Here is a 13075-nt window from a genome sequence, read left to right on the forward strand (position 1 = left end):
ACTTTCTGCGCTTTGGATTGTCATAATGGATCCACTTTTCGTCACCGGTAACAATCCGATGCAAAAAACCTTTTCTTTTCTGCCGTTGAAGCAGCAGTTCGCACGTGAGAAAACGTCTCTCAATATCCCTTGGTTTCAATTCATATGGGACCCAATATCCTTCCTTCTGGATCATGCCCAAACTTTTAAGACGTTTTCCTATTGTTGAGAAGTCAACTTCCAATGACGTAGATAATTCTTTAAATGTTTGACATGAGTTTTCATTGAGCAGTGCCTGCAAATCGTTATCTTCAAATTTTTTCGGCTGACCAGGTCGCTCCTTGTCATCCAAGTCGAAATCACCAGCTTTAAAACGTGCAAACCACTTCCTACACGTTTGCTCAGCCAGAGCATGTTCACTATACACATCCACTAAAATACGATGAGCTTCAGCTGCACTTTTGTTCATATTAAAGTAATGAAGCAAAACTCCCCGCAAAAACACTTTATCTGGCACAAATTTTGACATATTCAATGAATTATACAGTATTGTTATTTATGATTTCAAGAAAGGTTATGTACGGCAAATGACGTCCTATGATAGATGTTTACAATGTATACAGAACTATAGGTAACAACGAAATAGTGTACTGCTTGTGCCATCTCTTGTAAAACGCTACGAATTAATTCCAACACCTAATATGATATTACAATTCTGATTTTGTTCGTGATTTCGAGAAAGATTTCGAGAAAGATTTCATGCGGCAATCAGATATGTATATATAAATTCACATAGAAATATAAGCATTAAGATTTGCTTCGATCAAAAAATAGAAATTCTCTTATTTAATTAGATATCGATCGATGATTTTCCTTTACACTTCACTGTACACCAATTCACCTATTATTTTTCTGAAATTTTTGTCACATTAATTTTTGTCACTTATAGATTCTGTAGATTTTTTATGATTTTTTACAAAAATCAAATTGGATCCGCCAATTTTAATTCAATTAAATTCTAGAAAGTTTTCTATGTGGAAATCTTGTAACAATCTTCATGCAGCCGAAATCATGTAGTCTACATTAGTCGAATTTTACGAGTTTTGTTTATTGGGACGCAAATATTATAACATGACGCGTGTTTTTAGAATTGCACTTTCCTGCAATTAAAGTCGCGCGCTTCCTCACGCGCGAGCGAACATTTCGGCAATTCCCTCACTATTGCGTGCTTTATGACGCGCGAACTGACGCACTTCCGGTCGTTCAGAGGAAGACTCAAATATTCATTCTTCGTACATATTGAATTAAACGCAAATTAAAATTGAATAATTAAATCAAAGGATGTAATTATAATCTTGAAATAATAAGTAAATAATTGAGTAATGAATTGTAACAAAATTTGATAGCTATTGCTTTTAATAATTTACAAATTAATATAATTTTTTTAGAAAATTTCGTCAATAAACCTTAATTTTACTTTTTGTTCTATTTATTATCAATTTAATATTGATTTATTTAACTCTAGAACGCTATACCGATACAAATGAACAAAGTCATCGAGCTATGTCTTTAATAATCATAAGAAAGTCCAATCTAAATGCCATACTAAAAACTAGGATAAACGGAGATAAGCTTTTAAAAACTCAGTTCGTTATACAGAGTGTCTCATTTTAATTGCCCTAAGCAAATTAAAAAAATACATAATATATGAAAAAATGTTTTACATGAAAGAGGAACGTATTGAGGAGGATGTATTTTGGTCATATCTTTTTCTGTATTTTTTAAGATAAAGATAATTTAAGATATTTGTCTAGAACAATTAAAATGGGACACTCTGTACATCAGTTTTGATTCCCTGATAGTCAGTATTATGACAGAATACATAATACAAGTGACTTCAATTTAATCATGCAGTTTTGTATTATATATCGTATCATAGCGTTTTTCATTGACAGAATTGATGCATATTAAAGCCATTATACACTAATTTAATCAGGGCATCTATCATGGAACAAAATCGAATTGGATTCCGATTGGAATTATATTCAATTATTTCTTATATTCCTATTGTTTTCTGAGAAAAAAAACAGAATATTTTCGATTGGAATCTATTCCGACTTTGTTCCATGATAGATGCCCTGAACGTAAAAGTGAGATGTCTCAAGTTATTTGTGTTTATAAAGGCCTAACTTAAAAATATTTTATCATTAAAAAGTGTATGAAAATGTATGAAAATGTATGAAAATTTAATATAACGTTAAGTAAGAGTAGCCTATTTATACATAAAAATTTACATATATAGATAACAATATTGCAGTATCACTCAATATAGTTTTAAGGCTAATATAATTTCTATATGACAAAATATAAAATTATATAAAGATTTATAAGCTCTTGTAAAAAATATAAAAGAAGAACCTTTTTATAAAGGTGACGTTAGCTACGTATTCTAGCTTTTCAAATAAATATTACTAGAATTCGCCGAAGCAAAATCTTCGCGGAACACAAAAGTATGGAAGCGAACCCGCAGCCTCGGTGACGACGGCAACAATGATGTGAGCTCATCGTCCAGAAATTCCGCAATGATCGCGCAATTAAACAATTTGTAGAAGTCGAGACGAAATGAACGAACCGCTTGGTGCCGCTTTTCTTGAGAATCGTAGAATCTTTTTAGTGAAGCGTTAGATCTCACCCGGAGTTTATAACGTCGTGTCGACGTTGCTTTAATGCTCGTCAGTCACATCAAGTCACTCATAATCGCCTTTTCTGGAATCAAACGTCCATCGCATTGTTCTGTTGTCTGTTTGTCTGACCATATGGTTGTCCACTGGACAAGCAGAGGCGACAGTGGGGCTATCGGTAATTTTCATCTGTAATTTTCTTCGTAAGATCATAGATTACTCACCATAATAGATTATTCACAAGTGATGAAAAAGTTTTCACAATAAACAGTTTCTAGAACATTTTTTAAAAATAAATATTAAATATTACATAATCGTTCCATACATTCTTCCAATATCATATTTCTAAGAAAAATATATTTATTTTATAAATATAATATAAGAACAATGAAAATGTATACTTGTTTCACTAAATTCATTAATTAAAAAATAAAAATAATTATTATTATTAAAAATGTTCACCTTTTCCGTTTTAAATAAAATAATTTTTTTACAAATATGTTTATTTTTATGAAAGTTATAAAAAATCTAATTGGATTGAGTATATGTCTAGATATTATATCTAATGAATATTATTTCTATAGTGTAGCATTTAAAAATTAAGAAAAAGGAGGCAGAAAGAAAATTAATGTCAGTTTCAAGCTTCATATTTTGACTGGAAGGTAACGAATACGTACAAAGCAACTTCGAAATCCAGTCCTCAATTACATTCGCACATATATGTTGTACGTATTTGAATTAATTCGTTTGGCCACAGGCCGGCCAACACTTTTAACCTTGAAAAAGTGTCGAGCTTCAAATTCTTATAGCATACAAAATCTCAATAAATATCAGCATTGCCTTCATTAAATAAATTTTTTTAATCTTGATATTTAAAACCAGTTCTTTTCTTTAAAATGTAAACAAAAGGGATTGTTTTAATTTTATTTAAATATTGAACTGTGAAGACTGATTTGAAAGCAATAACATCGAGATTCTACGTGTTGCAAGAGTTTGAAGCCTGACTGTTTGAAGAAATTTGTGAAGTCAAGAGATGGACATTCTTAATAATTTTGATTATGTTTATTTTTCTATTATAATTGATTAATTCAATAAAATGAGTTCATATTTCATGCTGCTTTTTATTTTAGCTATGAAATGAATTAAGTTTTCTTACAAGAGAACACAACCAACTGAATCTCTCCGATTTTAATAAGCTTAGGATATGTTAAAATTTAAACAAAAATAAGAGATACATTTTTTTTATATATGTTAAGTCGCACGTTGAGAGAGTGAAAACCTTCCTTGAAAAAAGACGATTTTTTTTAAAATGAATATCATTGAAACTATGAGAGATAAAAAAAATATTTTAAATAAAAGTTGAATGGGTTTAAGAGTATTTTATAATTATAATTAAAAAATATTTTTTTAATTTAATATAAAAAAAATGTTATGGTGTAAAGTACTCATGAAACCATTCAACTTTTATTAATATTTAAAACATTTTTTCTAATTAATAACAGAATTTATGGCACGACTATGTATTAGGTGTTGGAATTAATTCGTAGCGTTTTACAAGTGATGGGAAGTACTTTCATTAATGTATTTTTTAATGCTCATGTGAAATAAATAACATTCTTTCATTAAAAACGCTACGAATTAATTCCAACACCTAATATAATATATATAGTTAAAGAATGTACACATGAAAGGACTGTTTTAATAATGAATTCTTTTTAAAATATAAAAATTATTGCGCTTTGAAATATAAAAAATCTTTAAGACCAAAAAATTTCGAAACCGCTTCTTATTCCCTATCTCTTACATAATACTGGCAATTCCGACAAGTTAAGAAAAATTAATTACGCGGTCGATTGTAAGCAGATTTCTTGAATAATTTTCGCGAAATGCAATTATGCGGAAATTAAGTCGAGTGTCACATTATCCATATTCTGCTTACATTTTATAAAACGACGGTTTAATTTTGTTTTGGAGCTCGACTTTTGCCTAACGGTGAACAAAATGTAATTTTAAATCCACATTTTCTATTATATCATAACATTAATTAAAAAGAAATGTTTCGTAAAGTAGAATTCACGTTTTATAATTCATTTTGTAACATTAGTTGCTTTTTTATTGGCTATTTCTCATAATTATCTTATTATCTAATAAGAAATATATTTTATCTTATTGCTACATTTAATAGTCTCGAAATAAAAAGAGCAAGCCGAGATGAGGAAAACATTTTTCACATGCGCAATTAACAAAAGAAAGATAGCAATGGAGAATTACAGTAAGTGCATTCCTCGATGAAAGGCGCCCACTCGCTCGAGTGGTTGGAAAGGATCGAAAAAAAAAGAAAATAATAATTGGAAGGCGCCTCTCGGACCAAGGCGCTAACTCGGCACCGTTCTAACGAGGCCAATTAGCACTTAATCCTACTTGAATTACGATCGAGCTACCGATCTCTAGCGAGCGACAGAATATTCCTTCTCTCTCATTATTGCAGTTTCATTAGAATATTTTTTTAGATATGTAATTATATATTGAATGTATTCCATCTCGTATTAGAAGAAAGAATGAATCATCCGATTTTTGAAGAGAAAGATTTTCCCTTGAATTATCTTCTTGAAAAAAATTTTCAACATCACGCAACATTTAATTATATAAGATTTGTATTATAAAATGTAAGAAATTATATCGAACATTTAAGTGAACTAAGGTTAATCGAAAGAAGTGAAAAATTCTAGTTCCTTGATTGAAAGAAATTAACCTTAATTGATAAAATCTAATTTTTTAATTGACGTAAGTTTTGATTCAAAAATAGTAGAAATGAATAAGAATACATATTTTCATTACGATCGCGATGTCGTCCCATTTCTGAATAAAAGAAATGACCTGATAATGCATATTGCAGACACATAATCATGCACACACGCACGTGTGTTCAACAAGAATTACAGTAGCTCCATTCATTCCTCGTAACTCGATTAAGAGTCAGTCATACAACTTGGGCTCGTCTCCTGTAACGCTCCGATTTCTTTATTAGACGCTTCATCGTCAAAATCATTCACGGCCAAAATCATCTTTAGTTTAAAATCTTTCGCCGTTTCGTTTATTAAATTAGCGTCTGGCTATTACGTCTAAAGCAAACGCACATAAAAAAGATACTCTTATACATACGTCTTATACATACATTTAGGATTATTTCGTGATACATTGGCTGCGGTCGATTTGGGCTTTTCAATACTTCTATTCTTATTTTACGTCAGTCTTAATGAACGATAAGGACAGAATGATGATTACAAGCACTTAAAGCGCGTGAACGTCCAAATCGACCGCAGCCATTCTGAGGCTCTTCGAAAAAAAAAATATTTCCTTGATATATGGGAAAAGTTTTTTCTCTTTCTCTCTTTTTATATTCGATGTCGACTCGAGTTTGAAAGCAGAGTGGCCTCTTACTGACGAGAATAGCACCCTTGCAAAGCTCGAGGATGAGACTGATTATAAATAGATCGACCACTGACGATCTCGCGGTCGGACGCACATTCGTTGTTACTTCACAGATGATACTATTATTGCGATTCGCTGATAATAACTTTCAACGATCCAATTAGCACTATCACGAATTAAAAGCAACCGATAACCCAGTACGATCCTAATTGAACGAAAAATGCGAGTTCTATTGGTATCGGTAATTTCTGTCAGAATATAGATTATCTAAAATAGATTACCTAATCGAAAGGATTAGTTAAGATTGTGGATATCTCTGAAATTATTCTTGCGAGACTTATATCCTTTTTGACAGTCGGATTTAAAACTTTCATCGGCTTGTAAGTTGAGCTCCACCATTGTTTTGGAAGCAACATGCGTGTCACCGATGAGTGGCGCCGATCGCTCGCTTTACATCTACTTTTTCGTTGTCGACAACGACGGCGACGACGAAGATGACCGCGACCGGATTGATGTAATTGCATGACTGACAGCTCGTCTAAAGTGACCGATCGACTATCAAGAGACTCGATTGCTGCTGCTGCTGCTGCTGCTGTTGCACTCATAACGCACATACGTGTACATATGTAGAAGAAGGTCGGATTCTGCGGGTCGAGCCACCGGATATTCGCATACATATACACGCACGCACGCACGCATTTTCTTGCGGACGTGCTGCGCTTCGCCGCAGCAGCCGAGTCTGAATGGCACTGACCCTAACTGTCAGTCAGTTCTGGCCCGATAATTTTCTACTTGTAGTTAGCATCGGCAACTAATTACGGAACTGATCGACGCGTTAACAGCCGGCATCCGCAAATTCTTTGCATCTATTCGCTTTGCATAGTATCGAGCTGGCTGTAAAAATGGATAAAGTTAATTAAGATACATATACTGTTAATCAGTTTCCTTAGGAGTTAAATAATCCTTTCCAGTGGTTCCAGATGATTCGTTGCTTCCGTATAACACTGTTCCTCGTTAGGTCGAGATGTCCACAGATTTATATCCTCCTGGTAATTGCCTAGATTTATCTTCGAGTTAGCGATGATTTACCCTCATCGATAATAATAATGACAATAATTAATCGTAAGAATATCGTAATTATGGCGAGGGGATTGATCCATTATCTTTTGATTCTTGTCATTTGTTACATATGTTGATATCACAATATGATTTTCAGGTATGATTTTCAATTAGTGATATTACAATAGATAAGATTTTCAGTTAGTGATAGCGATTAGTTACGAATATGTGGATATTGTTATGATAAGATTTTATCCTTCAAGAGTATAATCACAAAGATGCTTAAATATCATTTCTCTTTGCTCTGATAATTGCATTTCCATTGAAATGACTCAATTGTATTATTCGGTATAATTTTCTGTCATTTATATCCAGTTTTTAAGAAACAATCAAATCTTTTTAGTATTTAATCAAAGTATTTAATTAGGATAAATTGATTTTCCTTTTGATTTTATGAGCTTGCGTTACACTCTGCGCTTATAATTAACACGTTGCTTCGTCTAGCATGGAATTCCTTTTAGCAAAGTTCTTCGCGTTATCGTGCAGCAATTAATCGATTTCGTTTTAACATACGATAAAATAAATAGTAAAACAAAAACACGCGGAGCCCTTTTACGATCTCAAATCGAAAGAATTTCGGTGGAATTGCCGTCGACCTGCTGTTATTACCGTCCGTTTAAAAGTTCCTATCTAAAAGTGCTGTTGCGTTATCTAGTTAACGAGCGTAGGAACTCGGTAACCATTTCCCAAACCACGCTGTTCATGATTGCTGATGTAAAATGTGCACTATCGACTCGTCATGGTGATTCGAACGGAGAAAACGGATCGTGAAGGCGTCACGGCGGAAGATCGATCTGGGTTTAATGACGCGTGTATGTACGCACTACTTTTGCTCGTGCGTGTAGCCGGTCTGCGATGCCACTCCACTTCCTAGTCGCTAAAGTACATGAAATTCCAAGAATGCGTGCACACGTCTGTTTAATATGTTTACAGGATCTTTTGATGTTTGAATCTATCCTTTAATTTAAAAAATATAAATAAAAGTAAACTTTAGCTTCATTATCTTTTATATTAAGGTACAGATCTATAAAACACGTATATAAATCTTGTTGATTAAATAAATTAAATTTTATTGAATGATTATTAAAAAATTTAGACCGTAAAATAGTAATTGTGTTATTATTTTATATATTGTACATATTTTAGGGTACTTGACCATACAAGCATCAATTACAAAAGTTTTATAACTTATTTTTAATTTTATATGTCAAATGTCTTTAGTTCGTAGAATATTGATAGCATAATTGATAAATTTTAAAAATTCGCGTTTGGCATATAAAATTACAAGTAATTTATATAGCTCTTGTTTTCACAAGTTCTCATGAGGAAGTCCTACATTGCTGACGGAGAATTAATTTTTAACATAGGAAAAAAACTGCTATATATTATATTACTATTTCAATTTTTGACCTTTAATCAATTATTTAAAAATTATCTACGATTTATATATGTATCTCGTATAAATTACGCAATAGGAAACAATTTATTCAAATTATACTGTCGAGATATGATGTCTGTTTGAAACAATCAAGGATGGGACGATATAATTGTCTGTTTCCGTTTTAGGGTATTGGGGCTATCACAGGCAGGGTTCTTGTCAAGCTGGTTTAGGAGCTGCGATATCCAAGGTAAGTGGACAATGCTTAACTTTATCGTCTGTGATATGTGGAGAAGGTTTCTTTTTTTTTTTTACGCAAGATATCGCAATGAGAAAAATATTGATCTAAATTTAAACTTCTTTGACTTCGCTGATCTATCTTGACCAGCCGACATATGTTGGTTCCAATGTGTTCGTGTTTCAATATTCTGCGCAAAGATCCACGCGTAACTTAGTAGTTTAACAACTGAAAGCGCATCGCGCGAATGTAAATATACTGTGTGACATGTCTCGGTAGTCGCGACATCCCGAAAGAGTTAGAAGGCGACGCGAGCGGGGGCCGAATATGGCCAGGAATGCGAATTCCTATCTTACGCACCTCCGGTCGTCGTTCCGGCCATTCGTATTCGTGCCATGATGCATCCGCACATGGTACAACGGGAGCTTTCTCTCTCTCTCTCTCTCTCTCTCTCTCTCTCTCTCTCTCTCTCTCTCTCTCTCTCTCGTGTACGATTGTCTTGTCCAATGCTCGATTCTCCGGCAGATCGCCGGGTCCGATGGGCCAGAGACCGTAGGCGTCTCGAGCACCTTTTGCTCGCTTTTTATTTCGAGATACATCTCCGGGTAGGCCTGCCTCTGCATGTAGGATGTTTGTTACACCTGCACAATCCCCATGCGTTGATATGCCTACTTCATCTAAACGGTGGTGCTATAAATATCGGCAGTAACCATCGACAAATTGGTAGCTACTGCAACTTTTACCTGTCTCTCTCTCTTTCTCTCTCTCTCTCTCAATACAATGATAGTTTTTACTTTATCTAAAAATTTTGATACAAAAACTAAATTGTGGCCACATATTTTATTCTTCCTCTTTGTAGCAAGAATATTTAGACATGTACCAGAAATGGTGCACAAGTTTACATTCAGAATATCATATAAATTGTATATCTTTTATCAGCGACATATCTAAAATTTGAGAAAAATTGAAGATCTCTTGTAGAGAAGATATTTTTATTTAATGCTGTATCTTTCTTTTTTACGAAACTTCAGAACAGAAAGTTTTTGTGTGTATTTTTGTACAGAAAAGTTTTGTAAAGAAATTCAAATAAGTATCAACTTGCAGTTTTAGCTTTACTTAATACTTGAAAGTCGATGAAAGATTGTTTGATTTTGTAAAACAAAATTACTTTATGAGACACGTTATGATCGTTTTAGGTAAGACTAGCAAGATTGCGACACAAAACGATTGCGACGCGACACACTTATCGTGCCGCAATCGGTTTTTCGAATCGTCTGTGACTTAGCAACTACGATCTAATCTCTTTCGCGCTAAGAAATATCTCATAACTCTCAGAACTCTCTCGTGCAATGCACCGAGTATCGTTATCGCACATCGAGACGGCTTCGGTTATCGCCAAAGAAACAAGCTCAGTGAAACAATTCCGCGGACACTCAAGTCGGCTATCTTCGCTACGGATGTATAATTCAGAATTGCGCGGCTATTATATGGCATATGTTTAATGCATGTCGCAGACCCGTACCTTTCTTCTAGCTTTGTTTCAGCATTCTATGTTAATATGTCCGCCCGCGTTCAATCCCAATCGCATATACTTGCCTATGGTGCATACCTCGTAGATGTGATAATTTTAAGTGTACTTGATGATAGTTTCTCCAGACCGACATTTTTTTTCTCCTACAATTTTTTGTGTGCATTTTTTAAAACGGAGCTTCCTGATATTGCAGACATTAACTTTATTCTTATCTTCTATATCTTTTATATATATGTATATAAAATGCTAAAATCTATTAAAACAATTTTTTTTAATTGTACCAAAATTATTAAAAAAATGGACAGAATTTGCTTTTGTGAAATCTTTCATAAATCTTTTATTTTTAGAAATCTTTTACTAAATCTGGGTAAGTGTGATTTTTTATTAAATGTATGTGCTATTTGTGTTTATGCCTGCGCCCATTTCTCTTTTCGGAAAACAAACGCCATTGTACGACAACTCGAACGGTAGCAAAGAGTCCTTGCGTATGCTAAAACTCGATGAGCGTGATTTAGAGGCCCTCTCGACGCCATCGAGAATGCAATCGACCATCGATCTTTGCGTTAAATCACCGCTGCTGGTACCAACCTCTGTCGTGCCTGGGTTACTTGGGTACCGTAGCTTATCTGATGGACGATCTAGAGAAGATCGATCGATAGTTGATCGCTATCAATCGATACGGCCCGGCCAACTCCTTACACGACCGCCAATTCGACAATTGAAATATAAGCCTTCAAGCTTCTTTAGTATGAACGTATTCTTTTGTCGAACTTCTCAAGGAGAAAATGTTCTGAATTAGATTCGACGTGGATCAATTGATCAGATGATGTTGCACGATTTCTCCGCAATTTGATTGCAATCTTAGATTTACTTGTTGAAATTGATTAGATCATAATTATTTGGACGACTTTTTGAATGGTAAAATATTAAATATATATATTTAACATTATTTATCATATATGTATGTACATAAAACTTCACTATATATTTTTATTTTTTTAATTAATTATTATATTTATAAATATAATCAATTATCATATTTTAATCACTTATTATAGTATTTGATCGAAAAGACATTAATATGATTAGTGAAGGAGAATAATTATGTGTACTTTAATGATTATTTCAATTGCTATCAAACTCTACATTTCTTATTTTACTATAAATTTGTTTATACTACAAATTATCATGTATAATACAAACATCATTTTTTATGATAAATGTTGATTAATTTAACAAGAAAGAATATGACCAGTAGTCTTTGCTGTTTTATTTCAACGTCAAATTACTCTCGTAAATTGAGATACCCGTTATGCTTGCGACTGTAGCCTGTAAAAAAAAAATGCAGTTTATGATTTTTCTGAGTCCATCACTCGTCTATCCGCGCGTGCATTATCCCACGTTAGTCTCGCTCACAACAGTTTCTTGCTTCATCAGGGCTTCGGGTCTCGTTTCTTGTTCGGCGTCGTCGTCGCTGCAATCTCCCGGCTGCATTTGGCGTGTACTTAAGCGCAGCATACTTATGGGCGCGTGTGTGCACGCGTATATACTCACTAGAATATAAATTTCACCGTGGCCCTTATACATATTTGGCTGGGCGGTTATATTTCAATTTTGAATGGGGCGCCCGCGTGTCTTTCCCATCTCCTCCGTTCTCTGTTTATTCCCAACCCCTTTCGATTGGCGCCAGAACACAACTCGTGCCAGTCGTGTTTCGCGTAGACGGGACGCCCAACCCATTGTCTCGGTTGCAAATTTTTCGCGTGTATAAGCATCGGAACCGACCACTACTCCATGGGGGGTATATCGTGTAGACCCTTCCGTTCCTTTCACGCGCGCATTTACCGTGCATTTACCGTGTCTCTGCATGTCACACCGACTACGACGACAAATGCACGTATTTGCTTACTACTGTCCGGCTAATTTGTTTAACGTGTAGCAAATCGAAGAAATCATGAGAAGATGAAAAATATTGGTGTAATATTGACATAAAATTCAGTCTGAGCGAAGGCACTCTAAGATTTATTTGTTCTGCTGGAGAGATTAGTGAGAAGATAATAATCAGAAATATTTCTATGTATCTTGTAAATATATATGTATATATCATGTAAACATATATTACATAAACTTTGGCTTTTAAACTCTATCAGAAAGATATTCACGTATCCAAGAGATATCTTTTAAAAATTATCTGACACATAGACACATTTGTTTTTTAATCCATCATTTTCTGACTATCTTAATTACTTCCCACACGAAAAACGCATCGATCATTGTCTTCCCACTTGTATGAGTCGCGCGGTCCGAAAGACAGACCAGGACCCGAGACCAGCCGGGTCGACCTCCGATTCACCTCTCGACACGTCAAAAAACGCATTCTTTGGGTTCGACGAGCAGAACGGCTCGCTTTGCGTTCTCCGTGCTTGGGCCGGCTTGGCGAGGGAGGGACCGAAAGACGGATGGCGCCGGAACACAAAAGTTACGGCTATTGCACCCGACTGTATCCGCGCCGGAGTACCCTATCGGATCGCGATGGTGTGCACGTGATTCGATCGTACGTTTGACATTGTTTGGCCGATGAGAAGGGCTTCTATTGTTCCCTTAACGGATCGTGCGAATCGTTGGTCCAACGTACTGCAACTCACAAATATTATAATAATATTTGCGAGATAACAAACAAAAGATGGTGAACTCATCACTGCACTCGTGCACTTAGA

General features: G+C 34.5%; 1 protein-coding gene across 2 annotated transcripts in view; it reads left to right on the forward strand.

The window, feature by feature from the left end:
• Positions 1-13075, forward strand: part of if (integrin subunit alpha inflated) — a 76083-nt gene that overhangs the window by 47444 nt on the left and 15564 nt on the right. For both annotated transcript variants that reach the window (XM_011065374.2, XM_087414122.1), the window contains exon 5: positions 8778-8839. In XM_011065374.2, coding sequence (XP_011063676.2) covers positions 8778-8839 — 62 coding nt within the window. The remainder of the gene's footprint in view (positions 1-8777; positions 8840-13075) is intronic.

This window comes from Acromyrmex echinatior, chromosome 15 (genome assembly GCF_024713525.1).
Source record: "Acromyrmex echinatior isolate Ae372 chromosome 15, ASM2471352v2, whole genome shotgun sequence".
In the NCBI taxonomy this organism is placed as follows: Eukaryota; Metazoa; Arthropoda; class Insecta; order Hymenoptera; family Formicidae; genus Acromyrmex; species Acromyrmex echinatior.